The 22437-nt window shown below is 41.0% G+C and overlaps 1 protein-coding gene across 3 annotated transcripts in view; it reads right to left on the reverse strand.

Moving 5' to 3' along the window:
- The window catches only part of schip1 (schwannomin interacting protein 1), a 160517-nt gene that overhangs the window by 55111 nt on the left and 82969 nt on the right, over positions 1–22437 (reverse strand). For 2 of the 3 annotated variants that reach the window (XM_067995387.1, XM_067995386.1), the window contains exon 3: positions 10001–10119. In XM_067995387.1, coding sequence (XP_067851488.1) covers positions 10001–10119 — 119 coding nt within the window. Of the gene's footprint in view, positions 1–10000; positions 10120–19749; positions 20320–22437 lie in introns of those variants that run through there. The other variant, XM_067995388.1, reaches the window with a different exon arrangement.

Raw genomic sequence — 22437 nt, forward strand, 5'->3', positions numbered from 1 at the left:
ACATTATTGCTTTCATTTTATTTTAAGCAGTATATTTTAATATTTATAGATGCTATAAAGAGAGATTTGTTATTTAGAACATAAGAAATAGGAGCAGGAGTAGGCCAATCGGCCCCTCGAGCCTGCTCTGCCATTCAATAAGATCATGGCTGATCTGATCCTAACCTCAAATCTAAATTCATGTCCAATTTCCTGCCCGCTCCCCATAACCCCTAATTCCCTTTACTTCTAGGAAACTGTCTATTTCTGTTTTAAATTTATTTGCTGAAAGAAATTCAGTGAAAGTCTGGTTTTCTCTTTGCTCCAGTATATTAGGGGGTGACTCTATTTAGAAGTTTAATTTTTTTTAAATATAACTTCAACAAAGTTCAACCTTGTATTTCAATGGTTTTTCTATTGCACCATGAAGATCTCATCTTTGGAACTGGTCAAATACATATATAATGGGACTTCAGTTATGTGGAGCGACTGGAGAAGCTGGGGTTATTCTTCTTGGAGCAGAGAAGCTTAAGAGGAGATTTGATGGAAGTGTTCAAAATCATGAACGGCTTTGATCGAGTAAATAAGGAGAAACTGTTTTTAGTGGCAGAAGGGTCGGTAACCAGATTTAAGGTGATCGGCAAAAGAGCCAGAGGCGACATGAGCAAACATTTTTTTATGCAGCGAGTTGTTGTGATCTGGAATGCACTGCCTGAAATGGTGCTGGAAGCAGATTCAATAGTAACTTTCAAAAAGGAATTAGATAAATACTGGAAGGGAAAAAATTTACAGGGCTATGGAAAGAGAGACTAATTGGATAGCTTTTTCAAAGAGCCGGTACAGGCGCGATGGGCCGAGTGGCCTCCTCCTGTGCTGTACCTACTATGATAAATCTTTTAACTTCAGTGGCACAGGATACCTTTGGTACTTCTGACCCAACTAATTGTATATGGGAATATCTGGCCTGCAAGCAAGAATTTCTCAAATGGTAATTCTTTTTATCGACTCCCCTAAGAACTGCTCGATTTTGTGGCACATGAGCTTTCCCTGGAATTTAAAATAAGTAAATTGGGATGAAATATAAGTTTAATAGTACTACCATACCTTCGGTCTAACACCAAAGCAATACCATGAAGTCATACAACTACAGCAAAGATTATAATTATCATTAATCCAAAATGGAGTTTTCACAAATCTAGATTGTGCCAATCCATTAGTCCTTTAGTATATTCTGAAATTCAGACACCCACACAAATTTGAGAATGGCAGAGGAAGTCATGCTTCAGTTGTACAGACCTTGGTCAGATCCCGTCTGGAATACTGCGTTCAGTTTTGAGCACCGCATCTCAGGATGGGTATATTGGCCTTGGAGGAGGTACAGCACAGATTCACCAGAATGATACCAGGGCTTAAAGGGTTAAATTATGATAGCTTGCATAAACTTGGCTTGTATTTCCTTGAGTTTAGAAGATTGAGGGGTGATCTTAATGAGGTATTTGAACGAATAAGGAGATTTTGATAGGGTAGATACAGAGAAACTATTTTCTCTGGTGGGGGAGTCCAGAACAAAGAGGTAGAGTCTTAAAATTAGGCCATTTAGGAGTGAAATCAGGAAGCACTTTTTCACACAAAGGGTAGCGGAAATCTGGAGCTCTCAGCCCGCTCCCCCCACTCCCCGCTGCCTTGCCCCACCAAAAGGCTGTGGCTACTGGGTCAATACAAATTTTCAAAACTGATTGATATAGATTTATGTTAGGCAAGAGTATCAAGGGATATGGATCAAAGGCGGGTAAATGGAGTTTTGGTACAGATCAGCCATGATCTGATTGAATGGCAAAACAGGCTTGAGGAGCTGACTGGCTTACTCATGCTCCTATAAGCTCTTAGTGCTTATTCAGATTGAGCAAGACAAAAAAAATCAGTTAACAAGCAAACACCAAGCTCAAATATTCCTTAGAAATCCAAATAGCACAAGAGGACACAGATCTGAGTGCCTGCAGCTAAGTGCCACTTTATATATTGCTTCCACTGGCCCTCAGAGACCAATCCCATTAGGTTTTGCTCAGCAAGTTAAGCGCTAGGCGGGACCAAGTGTGATACCAAGGGGGTAATTTTAACCCCCAAGGACGGGTGGGTTGGGGGCAGATGGGACGGTAAAAATTGTAGAAATGTAAAACCCGACCCCAACTCGCCTCCAACTTGCCCACTTCTGGTTTTAACGGAGGCGGGTCACTAACCCGTTCTCAAGAGGCAGGTCAGTCAGTAAAATCTTTTAAGGGGGCTGTGTGCCTCCATTTTAATGGCTTTTTTCTTTTTAACTCCTGGGGGCTGGGAATCCCAGGCCCTTTTGATTCTCGCTACGTAAGATTAGGCGAGAAGGGCCAGATCAATAGATAAGTGCCTTTATTGTAATAAAAACAAGAGAATGCTGGAGAAGCTCAGCTAGCGAGGCAGCATCTGTGGAGAAAGAGACAGAGTTAACATTTCAGGTCAAAGACCTTTCGTCAGAACTGTTTTGTTCAGTTCTGACGAAAGGTCTTCGACCTGAAACTTTAACTCTGTCTCTTTCTCCACAGATGCTGCCTCACTTGCTGAGCTTTTCCAGCATTCTCTTGTTCAGATTTCAGATTTCCAGCATCCGCAGTATTTTGCTTTTGATCAAGTGCCTTTATTGCACTGCTTGTGGGCCAGGAGGAGCAGGAGTGTTTCCTCCAGGCCCAACAAGCTTACCTTCCATGATCCGACACATAATATTCCTCCATTTAATGTCTCTTTGTCTTCACCTTTTATAGTAATTTTTTAACATTTAAGACGGTTCACATCAGCTACCATTGCATAAGTGGCACATCATATAGGGCCCCATGCTACTTGAAATTTATATAAACATTCACCCAACTGGAAAAAGTAACACAAGAAACTCTGTCCTTTTTTCCATTATGTCTGAGGGGCTGCTCCTCTCCCATATGGTTATAGATACTTACTCACTCTGTTTTTGCAAGAAATGTTTTATTTTCCTAATATGATACTCATTTTGTTACTGGGTGAAGCATTCGTCCTTTGCCTTTAAGCCTAAAGTATTCCCTCCTCCCAAATAAAACAGTGGAATACCATTAACAGATGTAAATTGAGATTTACTGCTGGTAGTGAAAAATATCTTTAGCGTTACTTAACTGTTCAATGTCACCACTGCCTGACCAATGGAACATTCGACCCTTAATAGAACTATTATTTAGATAAATAATGTAGTCGAAGATCTTGAATTATTTGGTGCATGACCACCCTTCCCTGTATAGTTCATATTGTGTAATTATCTTGCATGATTCTTTTTAGTGACAGTTCAAGAATCATAAGAACGTAAGAAATAGGAGCAGGAGTAGGCCATACGACTCCTCGAGCTTGCTCTGCCATTCAGTCAGATCATGGCTGATCTTCGACCTCAGCTCTACTTTCCCACATGATCCCCATTTCCCTTGATTCCCCTAGAGTCCAAAAATCTATCCATCTCAGCCTTGAATATATTCAATGACTTCGCATCCACAGCCCTCCAAAGATTCACAACCTCCTGAGTGAAGAAATTCCTCCTCGTCTCAGTCTTGAATGGCTGACCCCATATCCTGCGATTATGCCCTCTAGTTCTAGACTCTCTAGCCAGGGGAAGCAATCTCTCAGCATCTACACTGTCAAGCCCCTCATAATCTTTTTTGTTTCAATGAGATCACCCCTCATTCTTCTAAACTCCAGAGAGTATAGTCCCATTCTACTCAACCTCTCTTTATAGGACAATCCTCTCATCCCAGGAATTAATCCAGTGAACCTTTGTTGCACCGTCTCTAAGGCAAGTATATCCTTCCTTAAATAAGGAGACCAAAACTGTATGCAGTACTCCAGGTGAGATCTCTCCAATGCTCTGTACAACTGCAGTAAGACTTCCTTACTCTTGTACTCCAACCCCCTTGCAATAAAGGCCAACATGCCATTTGCCTTCCTAATTGCCTGCTGTACCTGCATACTAACTTTTTGTGTTTCTTGTACGATGACACCCAAGTCTTTCTGAACACCAACATTTAATAGTTTCTCACCATTTAAGAAATATTCTGTTTTTCTATTCTTCTTCCTACCAAAGTGAATAACCTCTCATTTCCCCACATTCTACTCCATTTGCCACCTTCTTGCCCACTCACTTAACCTGTCTATATCCCGTTGAGACTCTGTGTCCTCCTCACAGCTTACTTTCCCACCTAGCTTTGTATCGTCAGCAAACTTGGATACTTTATCTCGGTCCCTTTGTCTAAGTCATTAATATAGAGTGTAAACAGCTGAGGCCCAAGCACCAATCCTTGTGGCACTCCACTCGTTACAGCCTGCCATTCTGAGAATGACCCATTTATCCCACTCTCTGTTTTCTGTCCTTTATCCGATCCTCTGTCCATGCTAATATATTACTCCCAACCCCATGAGCCCTTACCTTGTGTAACAACCTTTTGTGTGTCACCTTATTGAATGCATTTTGAAAATCCAAATATACTACATCCACTGATTCTTCTAGTTACAGCCTCAAAAAAAAAAAAATTTGTCAAATATGATTTCCCTTTCATAAAACCATGGTGACTCTGCCTAATCATATTATGATTTTCTAAGTGCCCTGTTACCACTTCCTTAATAATGGATTCCAGCATTTTCCCAACGACCAATGTCAGGCTAACTTGCCTGTAATACACTGTTTTCTCTCTCCCTCCCTTCTTGAATAGCCGGGTAACATTTGCTACCTTCCGATCCACTGGGGCCGTTCCAGAATCTAGAGAATTTTGGAAGATCATAACCAATGCATCCACCATCTCTGCAACCACCTCTTTTAGAACCCTCGGACGTAGGCCGATGTAAAAATGTTGATTTAATACAGTGTCTGCAAGTACTTCACATATATCCAACTAGAATCAGCAGTTTTTTGCTAGTTCCTTAAACATTGGGTTATCAAAAACCACATTTTCCAACCCAGCTGGAATATAATAATGCCTATTAATATTTTCATTGGTCCAATTTTTTAGTTTTTTCATATTTGGTCTGTTTCAATTTGCTCCGTCAGCACCTGACATAAAACATCCAAATAAAAACAACCTGAAAGATGACTACAAAACATTTTTGCTGTATTAGCAGAATATAAAATCAGTTCTAAAATGGTCCACGTATCTACAGATATTTAGGATACAGAAGTCTACATATAGAGAGTGCACAGCATGCTGCAGTTTATATATGCCTTAAGAGAATCATTTTTAGTAACTTTGAATTCTTCTTTACATTTCTGTGTTTGCATATAGTGGATTAGTTCATATGCACATTTAGAACCATTAAGCACCTGCTACTGTACTTAATGCTTTCTCAGCAATTAATTCTTTTCCTGGTAGAAAATGTCGAGGGGGTGATTTTAAATCCCAAGAACGGGTGGGTTCGGGGCGGGTGGGAGTTGAAAATAGTTGTTTTTTGGGTCGCGACCGCAATCCGGCTTTATTTCCGGGTTTAACGTGGGCGCGTGATAGTACAGGCTTCCCACTGGGAATGCAAAGTCCGAAAATTTTGCGGTCGCGACCCAAAAGAACAACTATTTTCAACTCCCACCCGTTCTTGGGGTTTAAAATCACCCCCCATGATTTAAAGTTGAATTCTAGAAATTTGTTTGGGTATTAATAGTGAGGTTGCAAATCAACAGTAGAGATAATTGACACAATGGTAACTTAATTTATAACAAAAGTGTACAATTATTCATCATTCATTATTCCTGATATACCTCAAGCAGCCAAGTTAGACATTCGTGTCAAATTTTTGTAAAATTCAGACAGTTATTTCCTGTCTCCATTTTCTGAGTAGTAGTAATAATGAAAGCATATCAAGTATTCAATATGATATTAGTTAATTAATGCAGAAACCACAAATCATCACACATCATGTGTACTTTTTCACTGTTCCAGACAAACCGGTTTGTTTGTTTTATGAGTGGTGGATGATGCTGTAAATTTTGCACGATCCACAATGAGCATGTCACTGCTTGTTTACAATATCAGTGGTGGGCATTTTGAGTCATATTAGTAACTGTAACAGCTATTTTGTGAGGGCTGAAACAATGTTTCTGCCAATATTCCCCATTTTTAACTTGGCAAATTGATATGGAAATAAAAAGTTATGAGTATTCTAGAACCCCTATTTTGGTATGGATGTTATTTATTTAAAGTTTAGGAATTGTGGACTTGAATTATCCAAAAGCAGAATAAGTGCATAGCACTCTCATCTCTGAGTCAGAAGGTTATAGATTCAAGCCCCACTTCAGACTTGAGCACGTAATCTCTGCTGACACCTCAGTGCAGTATTGATGGAGTGCTGCATTGCCAGTGGTGGCATCTTTGAAATGAGACGTTAAACCCAAGCCCATCTGCCGACTCAGGTGCATATTAAAAAAGAAAGAAATCCCATGTCTCTATTTAGAAAACAGCATAGAGTCACCTGGTGTGCTGGCCAACATTGATCCTTCAACCAACCCAGCCAAAAAACACATTATCTGGTTGTTCATTCATTTGCTATTTGTGGGACCTTATGTGCAAACTGACTGCTATATTTGACTACATGGCAAGAGTGACTGCACTTCAAAAGCCAGCCATTGTGAAGTGCTTTAGGACATCCTAAATCACAATGCCAAGCATTGTTGCTACCCCATAAGGTAGAAAAACCAGTGGAAAATACACCCTCGGCTGCTCTTGTGCAGTTTTCTGGAAGGAGTACACCTGGCTCTCAGCCAAGAAAGGGTGTGAAGTATATGTGGACTCAACAAAGATGCAGGAAAAATCACCTCAAAAACAAAAAACCCACATAATTTTAAATTGTACTGAACTAAAAATTTATTCCTCAAGAATATCATTATTTTCACTGCTATGATGGCATTATGAAGCTTTGGGTATATAATATTTTGTCAGTGAGTGCCTATTTTTTAATGACGTGGATATTGTCAGGCCCTGGTTGAGTCACAATGCTTGGTTGCCAGATGCTCCTACATTTTTCAGTTGGTGCTAAAAATTCTCATCCAGTTGCAACAAATTCCTGGACTCACAGTAACTTCAAAATCTCCATAAATGACTTAGCATACTGTTGTTTTTTATTTTTAGCTTCCCTTTTCAAACTGCATTTGCTGGAGTCAGGTGCTTGCAGCCAAAATGATGATCTTTAAAGGCTGTTCCATAGAAACTACTTAATCTAAAATAAATACAGACATTGCAATTTTTAACACTATCTGCATTACACAATACATTTTTGGTGATCAACCCTCAAGGGCTCGGCATCTAAACGTGGGCTATTAAAATTTAGTCTGGCCACCAACTTGAATTATAAGCAGCAGGTCACAGCTATTTTTTTCAAGGAAAGACTCAGAGCCCTTATTGTTTCTACCATTCATTTATTTTTCCCAGCAATCTGGTGATGTCACATGAAGTCAGGTCAGGAGCATCACAAAGGATTTATGTTTATTAGTTCCAAGATGCACACTAACGCTGGCATTTTATAAAAATGTAAAATCCCTGTGACACTGCAGCTGTACAATTCTTGCCTGACACCCTGGGAGTATTGGAGCTACAATGTCACTTGGAGAGCGAGAAAGATAAACACTATAAATAACTTCCACTTTGCTGGTCAGAATACAAATGTGTCATTAAATGTAAAGTGGTAGTGCTTTCACTAGAAGAACTTTGAGATCAGTCACCATACAACCAGTCTGTCATTTTTTGCACTATTACACTGATTTTGATTATTTGGCCATGTACAAAAAGTGACAAGAGGCAGGAATTGAGGGAAAAAAAATGAAAGGATTATTTATCAGAATGACTGAACCAAAACATGGAGTGACTGGTATGTGAGGAGAGATGAGCAAGGCCCAACTGTGTATTTTTTCTTGAGGGAGGGGGATTAAGGCAAAGATAGGCAGGTATTTTAAGGTTTTCAGTTTAAGATCATTGAGACTCAAATAACTCCTAACCCAACTAACTGTTACTGGGGCTTGACCGATGAAAATTGGACAGGTTTTTTGGCCTTAATGACCTTTCCCTGTTCTTCAAAATTCCTCTTAACATAAATTCAAGAGATACAATATTTGGTGAAATTTCGGTCACTATTACTGCATTCCTTGTAGTTAACTATATAAACCTTTTATTATGTCACATAGAAAGAAGCAGTATCCCATTTAACAAAGTAAGCTGGTAGCGATCATCCTAACAGCTTCTCTTCCCACCCCTGCACCATCACCTCAGATGTCCCCAAAGGATTTATCCTTGACCCCTCCCCTTTGCTGACATCATCCGAAGACATAAGGCATGATTTTGACCCCGAGCTAGGAAGAGAGCGGGGGGGGGGGGGGGGGGCGGTCAAATTGCGGACAGGAAACCCGGAGGTACGGGATTCCCGGACGTCCTTACGTTTTTGATGCAAGGACGTCTTTTAATTTTTTTGTTGGTTTGTTGTCCAACTGGCCTGGTTGACAGGCTGGTCTCAGTCGGACGGGAGAGGACGTGTTCAGGTAAGTCTTTGATTGTATGGATGGCTGGGGGGGCATGGGTGGGTATGGGGGCATGCGTGGGCATGGGGGTCACGGGGTTGATAGCCGTGGGGGGGTGGAGGGTCACCAATTGTTTGGGGTGGGGGTCGGGGGTCATCGCGGGGGTCCGCGATCATTTGGGGGGGGTGGGTTGAGGGTCATTGCAGGGGCCTGAGATTGTTTGGGGCGGGGTCGGGGAGGTCCACGATCATTTGTTGGGGGGGGGGGTGCGGTGGTGTTATTGCAAATAGGCTTGTTGGGCCTGGGTGAAGCACTTACCCGCAGTTTCGGGCCTTCTCGCCTCCTTTCATGTGGCGTGAAGGAGAAGGCCTGGGAATCGGGAATCCCGGCCCCCAGGGGTTGAAATTGCAAATTCTGCAAAAATGGAGGCCTGCAGCCTCCTTGAAAGGTTTTAGTCACCAACCCGCCTCTTGGGAGCGGGTTGGTCGCCTGACCCTCGTCCTGCCGCGGTGAAAACCAGAAATGGGCGGGTCTGACATGGTTGCGATTTTCAAAGCCCCCCCACCCCTAGCCCAACTGTTTTCTCAATGTTAAAATCATGCTCATAGGGTTGGCTTCCACATGTATGCTGATGACACCAAGTATTGGTGATGTAGACCAAAGAAATAAAAAAATGTTTAATAATTGTGGGGTGAATAAGGCAGTGGAATAAAAATCTCAATCAGATTTACACAAGGCCAGAGCTTCCCTGATATCTCAGTGGGTGAATGTACTTCCCATTATGGTCATCAACCATACAGGTTTGAGCCCTGGTCAGTGCTGAACAGTGCATGCTCCACCATTGGAACTGAAAATTACAAAGGGAGTCCTACATTTGGCGTAGGACCCCGATTTGTGTAGCCAGGTAGGCTCCTGCCTGTTTTGGGTGGGAGTGCTGGCCACCCCTTTGCAGGCTTGACTGAAAATTGCATTGGGCGGCCAAAAGGTAAGCATAAGAACATAAGAAATAGGAGCAGGAGTAGGCCATATTGCCCCTCGAGCCTGCTCCGCCATTCAATAAGATCATGGCTGATCTTCGACCTCAACCCCACTTCCCTGCCCGATTCCCATATCCCTTGATAAAGATTTTTTTTTAAATTTTGACTGCCAGCCACCCCATTTTCCAAAGTAAACAGGGCGGACAACAGTTGAAAATCACCCCCAATATGCCAACACAGTGCTACAAGTGTAATCTACCACCTTGTCATCCTTTATAACTAAGGGTACACAACGGGAAGGGATAGGAATGGAGTTCACTGAAATTTTAAGGGGGAAAAATATTAAACTGCAAACTGAATTTCTAAACGACACATGGCAGAGAATTGGATTGGTGAGTGAAATATTGATTCATTGCCCTACAAAAAGATCTCCATTAAATCATCTACACTCCATATTAACAATTGAAGTCCTTGTGCAAGAACTCTACAGATGTAAAACTTCTTTTCCAACACTTACCGTGAAGACAGGCTGGGTTTGCCACTCTTGCTACAGCTGGTGTAAATTCCTGGGCCATCATCAAAGAAACTCCCCAGTGCCAACTTCTGTCGGATTGATTCCCTTTCATTTTTTTGGGCCTGAAAATTAAACAGGAAGATATTTCAGGTACAATAACTGTCTTGATGACTACCAGTATCAGGTATTAAGGCTTATTCCCATCACAGAAAATTGCATTATGTAAATTAGATACAATATTGCAGTCCGTCATCTTTTGTCTACAATATTTAAGCTGCAAGTGGCAGATAATGTTTTAGTAACCTCCTGCCTTTGTAGTCTGTTTCTTCCCTACTCTTTTCCATTGTTTGCACCTCTGGAGCAGACACCTCACCAATAGTGCCGATAACAATAGTTAAACCCCCTTGATCGTTATAATCCCTAAATCTCCATTTCTATTACTGGATTGTGGATTGGTTGCTGATTATTTTTGGATTAGGTTATTGTAATAATGCTCATTTTTATTCACCGACAGGTTAAGTTCCTTGCACGTCACCAGCTTTTTCCTTGTTGTACTACACTTCAATGTCTACTTTTGCCAATGTTGGCACACCGGTGCCATCTGCCAAAGCTGCAGAGGAAAGTCATTATCTACGAGGAGCCACGCAGGGATTTGCCTTTCTGGTTTAAAAAAATGTGCTGGTACTGTGGAATATCTTGAAATGAAGGCATTGTGGCAGATGCCAGGGAAGATAGCATTTACTTGCATGATAGTGTGCGGCTGCTTGCAAACGAGCTGTTGGGAGGATAGTACCCTTCTTTCTTATACGTCTGACCACTGATGAACAGAGCTTGTATGGTAATGTGGGTGTAATCCCTGATTTCTTGAACCTTGGGGAATCCTACCATTCAGTAAAATTGCAGTGCTCCATCATGTTTGCACCATGAAGCAGTTAATGAAATTGCTGGCTCTAGAGAAAAATGCGTCTGTGATTTGCTTAATGCATCTGTGCACAGCTGTTTGGCTTATGTTACAGATATTCCCAGTGGCAGCCTGGATGGATTTCATGGCATAGAACTTAAAGGCGATGGGAACCTTAACAGCCACTGGTAGAACAGTGTATACAATAAAGGTGGGCTGCTAGTCTGTAGGTAACTAATAATCAGGTGCTGGTAGGGATGCCTCTATCTGTATACTGTAGTGAGGGAGTATTAGTGGATTGGTGCCATGCACCTGCTGTGCAGCCTGACCTCCTCTGTTGCTCCCCCTCTTTCCTCAAGAAGCAAAATCAGAGCAGAATTCCTAATGAGAAGCCCATGTGCCCTATCTAAAGTGTTGGGGGGGGGGTGCGGGGAAGAGAAGAGAGAGACGGCAGCTCCACATCAACTGAAAGGAAGCAGATGGTAAAATAGTTGGCAAAAGAGAAAAAAAAAAATTCTGAAATTGTATAGAAATAAGGGCCCGATATTTACTCGGAGACGGGAAGAGGGCGGGGCATGGGTTTCCCGCACATCCTGCGGAATTTAACGGCAAGTCGTTTTTAAAATTTTTTCCACAGATTACCCGCCCAACAGCCAGCCAGATTGACAGGCGGGCTGTCTGTCGGGCCGTCGGTCGGGCTGGAAAGCAGCCGGGGAGCGGATGTCAGGCAAGTCTGACATCGCAGGGGAGGGTGGGGAAGAGTCAGATATCGTGGGGTGGGGAGGGGGGGGGTGGTCGGACGTCATTGGGAGGGTGATAAAGTGGGTGAGAATCCAGCACAATGGGCCTCTGTCTCAATTCCCACCCCTGGCCGACTGATTACTACCCCAAAATCTAGGCTACAATATCGGACAATTTATGTTTATTAAGTTACCTTGAGTCCTTTACGTTTTTAGGTAACCTAATCATTTTATCAAATGCCAGCATTTTAAAAGTATATAAGGAGTGTGCCAATAGCAGTCCTTGCTATCAAATTTTAATTGCTATATTTGCAAATGTCAACGTGTGCACCTAAATTAATGTCCTCAAGCTACAATTTAATCAGGAACGACAGCAAATTTATTTTGCATTTGCTGAAACACAGTATTGCCATTCCTTCAATGTCTGTTGAGCATTTGCCTGCTAGTCCGTAAATAGCAATCATGCCCTTAATGTAGAATTACAATAAAAGGTTACTGTTCACTTTACATATTGCTGAAAATGAATCAAGAAAGTTGCAATAAAATGCTACATAACATTCAGAAAGTACTCCACACCGTCTAAACTGGTAATCCTTCATTAACTGCAGTAATACAACAATTTCTGAGAGTTAGAACTTCCTTTCTTTTGTGTGACAGGCAGAACATTTTTACTAGTGACAAGTAGGCACAGCAGCAAAATCCATCCAGGTCAAGGACTGGTGAAATAATGATAAAAAATATAGGTTAGGTAATGGGATGCCAACAGACTTGGACATTGATTTGTGAAGTTCCATACTAAAAAATTTCATAGTTGGAATGTTGAACAGGAAAAAAACCCACAGAATCCAGGGTGCCAGCAGCTGACGTGGTGGAATGCTTTAGTTGCAGCAAGTAGCTTTAAAACCACAGAACTACCCATTATTGAAAAAACTGTCCGTCTCAATTGCGTATCTTTCATCAGTTCTTAGACAGGCTGTTGCCAGGTTTATGGAGAACACAGTACATAGAGACTATTTCTATAAAAACTGGAAAAGCATAAAAGTATCCTCCAGGATAAAGTCCTAACCCCCAAGTATTCATAGGAAAAATACCACCCCTAACCAATTAAGTACAAATGCTCAGAACTCCAATGCATTAACAAACCTCAAACAACAATTTAGAAGCAACTTTTTTTCCAACCACATAATATTTCCAGCAAAAAATTTGAGGCAATGGATGATTTATATTTTTAAAATGGAGCAGCATAAAACATCAGGTTGGAATGAGGATTGGTGGCTATAGTGATTGAAATGATCACATTCTCTACAGAACATAATTACTCCTATGCGACTGGCGGTTACATGGTGGGAGGGCAGGGAAGAGAAAGAGGGGAGGAATGGTGTCTGGAAGACCACAGACAAGGGCTCAAGTGGAGATGTGAGGTTGGATGAATATTCTGGAATTTTCCTTGTTTATTTCACCTCTTGGGGTCAGAGAGCACTTGTGCAGAAATTTCCATCAGGGGTTCAAAGGGATGCCACAAAGTACATGGAACAGACAGCTTGCAGAAGGCGGCAGTCTGCTGGGTGAATGGCCTCTTCTCATTCAGTGCTTTTTTGCAAAATTCCATGATTCTATCAAAACATCACAGGAGGAGATCATTCGGCCCATCGTGTCCATCCTGGCTCTCTGAAAGAGGCATCCACTTAGTCCCATTCCCTTGTCCTTTCCTCACACCATAATAAAAACAAATATCAAAATATTTATCCACTTCTCTTTTTGAAAGCTATTATCGATTCTGCTTCCACCACTGTCCCTGGTAAGACATTCCACATCCTAACAACTTTCAACTTAAAAAAAAATTCCTTGTTCTTTTAGTAATCATCTTAAAAAATGACCACCAGCCACCAACAGAGATAGTTCTCCCCTATTAACCACATCAGAACCTCTGAATTCCGAACAACTCTATCAGATCTCCTCTTAACTTTATGTGTTCTAATGAGAAGAGCCCCAGTTTCTCTAGTCTCTCCTCATAAACAAAGTCTTCCCCTGGTAACATCTTAGTGAAAACTCTCTACTTTAAAGGCATGGATTAGGGTTTCGATAGTGATGGTGGGAGAAGTACTGTCGAGGCAGCTGATGTTACAGGGGTGGAAGAAAATGGTTTTGTTAATGAAATGGATGTGGCAAAAGAAATTCAGCCCAGGGTCAGTTTGCCAAGCTTCTGTACCTCCAGACTTAGACTGAGGTGGTGGCCAGGGAGGTTGGTGAAACCAAGGTCAGAGGCAAATAGATGCTGATAGGAGCTAAACAGGATAGCTTTGTCAAGATTAAACTGGAGGAAACTTCAGCATGTCCAGGTCTTAAATGTCAGACAGGCATTTGGAGAGTGTAGCAATAGCCCTGGGATCAAAAGGAGAAGGTAGAAAAGTCAAGCTAGATGTTGTTGGCTGCAAACTGTAGCTGATGCCACGTTAAAGGTAGTGCACAAATATATATTTATTGGCTCATAAATAATTATTAAGATCCTGAAAGAAGCTGGGGCTACTGCCATGAATAAGTGGTTATTGATATGGTCACAAGTTTTAAATGTTGAACAGTTGATTGACGGAGTACAAGGTGGTTGGTATGTTGGCCTTCATTGCAAGAGGATTTGAGTACAGGAGCAAGGATGTCTTACCGCAGTTATACAGGGCCTTGGTGAGACCACACCTGGAGTATTGTGTGCAGTTTTGGTCTCCTTACCTAAGAAAGGATATACTTGCCATAGAAGGAGTGCAGCGAAGGTTCACCAGACTGATTCCTGGGATGGCAAGACTGTCGTATGAGGAGAGATTAGGTCGACTCGGCCTGTATCCATTTGAGTTTAGAAGAATGAGAGGGGATCTCATTGAGACATATAAAATTCTGACAGGGCTAGACAGACTGGATACAGGGAGGATGTTTCCCCTGGTTGGGGGGGTCCAGAACGAGGGGCCACAGTCTCAGGATATGGGGTAGGACATTTTAGGACTGAGATGAGGAGAAATTTCTTCACTCAGAAGGTGGTGAACCTGTGGAACTCTCTACCACAGAAGGCTGGGGAGGCCAAGTCACTGAATATATTTAAGAAGGAGCTAGTTAGATTTATAGACACAAAAGGCATCAAGGGTTATGGGGAGAGAGCAGGTATATGGTATTGGGATATAGGATCAGCCATGATAATATTGAATGGTGCAGCAAGCTCGAAGGGCCGAATGGCCTACTCCTGCTCCTATTTTCTATGTTTCTATGTTTAATGAGCAGGCATGTGTTGCAGTCTCACCTTAGAGAGGAAATTATTAGGTGGTGGCCCAGGATTGAAGGGATGCACTGGTTGTGATTTTATACAATGACTTGAACATGGAAAACTTACCCTGTAGAAGGGGAGACAGTACGTGGTATGTTTTGAGAAGGGTTTGAATTGATGGCTTATCCAAAATTTTAGTTCATCCAAAACTCTGCTGCCTGTATCCTAACCCGCATCAAGTCCCGCTTACCCATCACCCTTATGCTCACTGGTCCCCAGTCCACCAACATCTCTATTTTAAAATTCTAATCCTCGTGTTCAAATTGTTCCATGCCCTTGCCCCTCTGTAACCTCCTCTAGCACAAAACCCTCTAAGAACTCTGTGTTCCTCCAACTCTGGCTTCATGCATTTCCGTCCCTTTGCCCCACCATCGATGGCCGTGCTTTCAGCCGTCTAGCCTTAAGCTCTCGATTTCCTACTCTAAACCTCTCCATCTTTCCACCTCCCTCTCCTTCTTTAAGATCCTCCTTAAAACCTCTCTCTTTGACCAAGGTTTTAGTCACCTATCCTAATATCTCCGTCTTTGGCTCGATGTCAATTTTTGTCTGATTATGCTCCTGTGAAGTGCCTCACAACGTTTTCCTATGTTAAAAGTGCTATATAAATGCAAGTTGTTGTTGTTTGTATTTGGTTAAGCGTGGTTTAGTTTTGTGTTGTACTTGGTAGCTTTATATTTGTAAATTTTTAGACACCTGCTCCCTTTTTTAATCGATAGTGGAGGCCTGAGGCCTATAATATCCCAGAAGCACTCTGCATGCCCCATTGTGTATGGCAAGCATAAAGTTGCAGGTAGCCTGTGCACTAGGCTGATTAATTTAAATGAAAGTTAAGTGCCTAAACAGCTGCAACATAATACAGTTGGAGTGCCTGAGCTGTGCCACATTACCATTTAGAACAGATGACGAAGGGGAGGTTGCATTGTACAGAAAAAAAAATTCTCTTCAATGGCTGCTGGCAGGGCATTCTGGCCCTGGCACTTCCAGAACGTCATGAGCAATGTGCCTTGAGTAATAGAAAATGACGCCAATTAACCGACCTCGCGTTATCTGCTGCCATTAGCTCACTTGTGCGTAGTCACTGGCAGCACTGTAAGCAGGCCATATTATCTGTCCCCTAGCGTCAGCAAGAAAATTTGTGAACACACTTTTTGAACCCGCTAGTCTCTAAACTTTTGCTACACATATAGAAGTTTCTGATGTAAAAGGCAACCTGCTTAGAAAAGATGCTAGTCACAGCATATTTGTGCATTTAAGCTCTGATACCTAAAATCCAGAGTACCCTGCACATTTTGAGATCAATGGCACCTGTATATCTGCTCTGAGAGCAATTAATATAGTCCCTTGATAGACAAAGGTAAAAAGAAATTTGTTTACTGATTTTCTTGTGCCAGCTGTGGCTCAGTGGTAGCACTCTCGGTTCAAGTCCTTCTCCAGAGACTTCAGTACATAAGCTAATCTGGCACTCCAGTGCAGTAGTGAGGAAGTGTTGCACTGTTGGAGGTGGCGTCTTTTGGATGAGACATTAAATCGAGGCCCCGTCTGCCCTCTCAGGTGGACGTAAAAGATCTCATGGCAATATTTTGAATAAGAGCAGGGGAGTTCTCCCTGGTATCCTGGCCAATATTTATCCTTCAACCAACATCGTTAAAACAGATTATCTGGATATTATCACATTGCTGTTTGTGGGACCTTGCTGTATGGAAAATTGGCTGCTGCATTTCCTACATTACAACAGTGATTACACTTCGAAAGTAGTTCATTGACTGTAAAGCGTTTTGGGATGCCCTGAAGTCGTGAAAGGTACTACATAAATGCAAGTCTTTCTTTGTTGTTGTTCAAGCAATGATGAAAACCATTAGGAAACGGATAGAGGTTCTGTCCATATAGGTCTCGAACTAACCGTGCAGCACTTCCTCAATACTGCACTGAAATGTGACCTTGGATTAGGTCCTCAAGTCTCAGCAGTGCGGCTTGAACCCTTGACCTTCTGATTCAGAAGTGAGTGTGCTACCACTGAGGGAGGGAGGAAAAGAAGGAAGGAAGGAAAGATTTAACTTACATTGTGTCTTTTATATCCTCAGGATGTCTCAAAGAGCTTTACAACCAATGGGAAATTACTTTACAAGTGCAATCACTGTTATGTAGGTAAATATTACAGCCAATTTGTACACAGCAAGGTCCCTCAATTTGCAATGTGATAAATGATCCAATAATCTGTTTTTGATGTTAAGAACCTCGTTGTTCCTTCCCTATGTACAATCTGTACACACTCTTGTCTTTAACAAAACAATAAAACTTAAAATCATAGAATTTTCCACCATGATACCTATTCATGTACAAGTCACTTGTCATAATTTTTCAACAAAGGTGTTAATTTACAATTTACTATATTAAATATTCAAAACATAGATTAAACCCTCATTGATGTGTTTGATTACATGAAAACGGTCTTGCACTTCTAACCAGAAGGACCTAAAGCTATCAACAATGAAACATATTGCAAATAAACTTCATAAGCAATTAACATTGGTTAGTTTCACTTTTTTCATGTGTGGGTGTCTGAACATTTCTCCTCCAACCCAGATGCTAAATTGTATGATGGAAGTTTTTCTTCCACCAGTATCAAGTCCTTCTGGAAAGTGTGTTCGTGCAGACAAAAGTTGAGGAGAGAATGGGCTCTGTCACAGTCAATAGCTCAACAAGATTCAATACCTAGGTTCAGTTAAGCAAGATATGACATACATGCCAGCCCACAAACATCAGCTTCCGGGAATTTCCCCAGGATTCCTCCTACTTTGATGGAAACTCCATTTATGCATGTAAAAAGCATTTCCTCCAAAGTTACGGTGGCAGAGTGGGAGGAGCCCCCAGGAAATTCCCAGCAAGTATCTTCAAGAAAGGACAGCATGGGAGAAAGAGAAATATGGCCAGAATCACGTTAAGAAGACACGATGGGGGTAATTGTACAAGTCTACACCCCTGGCGGGGAGTTTCCCCTACAGGGAGCACATATTAGAAATTCCAGCATACACCGCCCACAATTTTCCAACAATGGTCAGAAAATCGTAGGCAGTGTGCACCCAAATTTCTGCTCTGTGATGTTTCCAGCTGACAGCATGGACTCATAAAATTACCCGATATATTGTCACAATGCTGTCATAATGCTATTCCCAGCAAGGTATATGCTGGAATGGAAGATCAAGAATGGACTACTGAGGACTTTGAATGGTTTGGACTCTCCAATTTTGGACCAGAACCTGCTAGAAATGGTACTGGAGCCCCACGTAAGGCTGTATAGTAATTCCAACCATGTTCTATTGATATGGTGAATTACACATGTTGGATTTGCTTCTGGTTTTCACAATATAATCATTGTTTGAAGGATGCAAAATAAGTGATAACCTGTCAGAGTTGAGAATGCAAATAAAGGATTGTATGATGGTGTTAACAGCAATACTACTGCAACTGTACAGCTATTGAAAGAATGTAAGAAATAGCAGCAGGAGTAGGCCATACAGCCCATCGAGCCTGCTCCCCTATTCAATAAGATCATGGCTGATCTTCTACCTCAACTCCACTTTCCCACCATATCTCCATATCCCTTGATTCCCTTAGTGTCCAAATATCCATCAATCTCAATCTTGAATATACTCAACAACTAAGCATCCACAGCCCTCTGGGGTAGAGAATTTCAAAGATTCACAACCCTCTGAGTGAACAAATTTTTCCTCATCTCGGTCCTAAATGGCCGACCCCTTATTTTGAGACTATGACCTCTAGTTCTAGACTTTCCAGCCAGGGGAATCAGCCTCTCAATATCTACCCTGTCAAGCCCTCTAAGAATTTTACATGTTTCAATGAGATCACCTCTCATTCTTCTAAACTCCAGAGAGTATAGGCCCATTCTACTCAATCTCTCCTCATAGGTCAACCCTCTCATCCCAGGAATCAATCTAGTGAATCTTTGCTGCACCCCTTCAAAAGGCAAGTATATCCTTCCTTAGGTAAGGAGACCAAAACTGTACACAGTACTCCAGGTGTGATCTCACCAGATCCCTATATAATTGCAGCAAGACCTCCTTACTCTTATACTCCAACGCCCTTGCAATAAAGGCTAACATACCATTTGCCTTCCTAATTGCTTGCTGTACCCACATATTAACTTTCTGTGATTCATGTACAAGGACACCCAAATCCCTCTGACTACCAACATTTCTTAGTTTCTCACCTTTTAAAAAATATTCTGCTTTTCTATTCCTACACATTTCCCCACTAGCTGCATTATCCTGTCAATATTTTACAAAAAACTTACTTTGGCCCAGAACATTCATTTCCTTCTGTCAGCTACCACTGTTATATTAATTAACTTTAGCTTACCATACCATAACCACTACAGCAAAACATTTGTATGTCCCTCCTTTGGCTAAAAGGAAGTACAGGATAATGCCATATCATACTTCTATGTAGCAAATGGATGTACATTTTCTTAGTACATTTACCCCTGAGTGTTCCCACTACCACATTACTGATATTAAATGCCTATATATTCCTACCACAGAAAGTTGTGAAATTGAATTCAATAAATCTGGTAATTTGTGGGCCTGCACCAAAAAAAAGTTGAGTTAATGATTTCAAAATTTAAGTGAAAGAAATACAATTGTTCGCTAGTTGATTTTCAATCCAGCAAATAGCCCAGAGACAATACATAGAGGTTCCAACCAATAGATCAAAGTTCCAGAACTTGACTCAACTGCTACAGAGAAAAGAGCCAAGTGTGAAGTTATCCAATTACTTTTAGACTTACCTTTTTATAATTGGCCACCAGATCTGCAGCTGTCACATTCCTGAAGATCGTATTTATGCCCTCACTGTTCACGGACATGCTGCAGCGGTTTAAACTCCACAGTGCTCTCATGGGGACTTGAGTTTACATGTGCAAATAGAATTATTTCACTTCAGCCATAACTAAAGATATTTGAGCTTTTTCACCATTTTTTGGTTGTTTCTCTGCTTCTTGTTCTCTTACGAAAAAGAAGTATGCTGCTTTCAGAATTAAACTCTAGCAAAAGTCTTTGGGTAGTTTTGCATTCGGTTCCAGTAGGACAAACTCCTGGGCTTGTTCACTTTTTCCTCACACCATGCTGCAAAGGTAGTTCGACAGAAAGACTAATGCCTTAGCAGTACTCTGGCCTGTTAGAGGCCTAGGCCTCCCTGCTGTCATCCAACACCTTCCTCACAACAAATCCTGTCAGAATCCCCTTCTAAGCAAACTCAACGGTCGGTATATGGCTTTTACCTAATAAAGGAAAAGGCTTTCTTTTGAGCTGCTGCCAGTTGATTACACCCAGAATTCATTGCAAGTAGACTGCGTTGCTGCTAAATGAGAAAGGCAGTCCTTTTCCCCCCCTGTCACGGTTACTATGGGATAAAAATAGACTGAACGCAGTCTAGCAATCATCAGGGCTGTGCAGACTTGTCTTGGATAACCGATGCAAACCAACAGTAACAGAACATGACCAAACTAGACAAAAATGTCAAGCAGATGTCCAGCCGATTTGAGGAATTATAATCATAAGCACTGAATATCAATCTTATCTTAAGACCACAACATTCCTTTCAGAACCTAAAGCAAAGCAATTTATTAAACAGCACAGCAGATCATGGTTAGGGTCTTATACACCATCACACAGAAACTGCTTCATTAAATCTAATACCTTTTTAAAAAAAAAAGAAACAAAATAACTCAACAGTTGCTCGAAGGATGATGCAATTGTACTGCCAAATTCTCTCTAGGAAGATAGATGGGAGAGCATTGTATTTCTTTCAATTTCTCCTCACTTTTGCTGGTCACAGGATTGCTAGATCCAGCAGCCTTTCTGCAGACAAATCAGTAAGAGAGCACAGTCGCATCTGCACATCTGCCACTAAACTGGACCAGATTTATAATGAAGTTACTCGCTGATAGTATTTTTCTACTCAATTAATTGCAATGTTTTCCCCCGATAGAAAAGACTTGGGGTGGGCTATTTCACTAGAGTTTGTATGGAGTTTCATGAATACAAGAGCTCTATCTAGTTTGTTTCTGAGGCTAAATGATTTATTTCAGATTATGTGGAAAAAGCTTTGAAAACTGAATTGCCTCATAAAGCAATATCATAAAATGTTTAACAATAAGATTTTAATAAATATTACACAATTTCATAAGTATTCTTCTGTTCATTGCAGTATTTACAATTACTGACTATATTAATCATTTACTAAGTAGCATTTGGTACAATTTCAATTTACATAGTTTCATATTTGACAGACGTGTTTGGTTCACGATAAAAGTATTTTAAAATAATTTGTAAACTAGAAAATCAAATTTGAAACTGAAGACAGTTTCTTGTTTACCAATAATATTTTATGACGATGCACACAATACAAAAGGGCATTTCATAATTTGTTAAATTGATTATCTATAGATAGAGAGAGAGAGAGAGAGAGAGAGAGAGAGATAATCTAAGAATAATGTATGTATGAACACTTGCAGGTTTCATAATCGGGTCCATTTAGAATCAATTAAAGTCAGCTGACAGGTGAATCATATCCCTGTACTCAGTTAATCATGAGGTAGACACACGATTACAATGAAAGCATTTCTGCAGTGGCTTATCTGTCCACACCAGTTTATAGCTGTCATATTCCTGCACTGCAGATGCTCATAAGCATTTACACAATCAATAAAAAAGATGCTTAAAATGGTCTACAATGAAGGAAGATATCTAAGACTATTAGATTAAAAAGGTTGAGACAGCCATAGTATATGCATCGTAGAACCTCAAGGGCTGACTTTTTTTTAATATCAGTTAAGCATCACAGCAATTTGATTAAAGTGCACACTGTGTTTAAATGGTCTTAGGAGTAATGCCTTCTTCAAACCCTACCCTTTCCAATAAAATATAAGACTTTCCATCCGAGCAGTCTACCAGCCAAATGACATTTGGTACTGGAGGATGTGCAATGCTGGACAGAATGTTAGTCAAGCTCCTCCTGCCACTTGGAGATTGATATTATGGGATTTTTATCATTCACTGACTTAGCCAGGACTTTGATTTAATACCTCACTAGAAAGACAGGATCTCACCAGTATCCCAAACATTGGCCAGGGCATTAGCATTAGTTTCAAGTTCTACCTGCCCTTGTTTAAACTTCAAGTTCTGTTTTAGAGCTTTTAAACACTTCAAAAGGCATTAAAATAGAGTTTGCAATTCCCAAATAACAGAAAAAACAGCTAACTTGCAACCTGTACACCCATTGAAGGAAAATGTTGGATAAAATAGTTTTGCTTTTAATCAATGCTTAAAGTCTCAATTGTTTGAAACTTTAAAAAATGGATCTCTGCTATGAAGGTATCCTGTATCCATCAGTCAGTGAAATTGTTGTTTCCATTATAGTTGCTATACTGCCTTTAAAAATAGATTTAAAGAGAGTTTGATGTAATGCAACATTA

The sequence above is a fragment of the Heptranchias perlo genome, chromosome 13 (genome assembly GCF_035084215.1).
Source record: "Heptranchias perlo isolate sHepPer1 chromosome 13, sHepPer1.hap1, whole genome shotgun sequence".
Lineage (NCBI taxonomy): Eukaryota > Metazoa > Chordata > Chondrichthyes > Hexanchiformes > Hexanchidae > Heptranchias > Heptranchias perlo.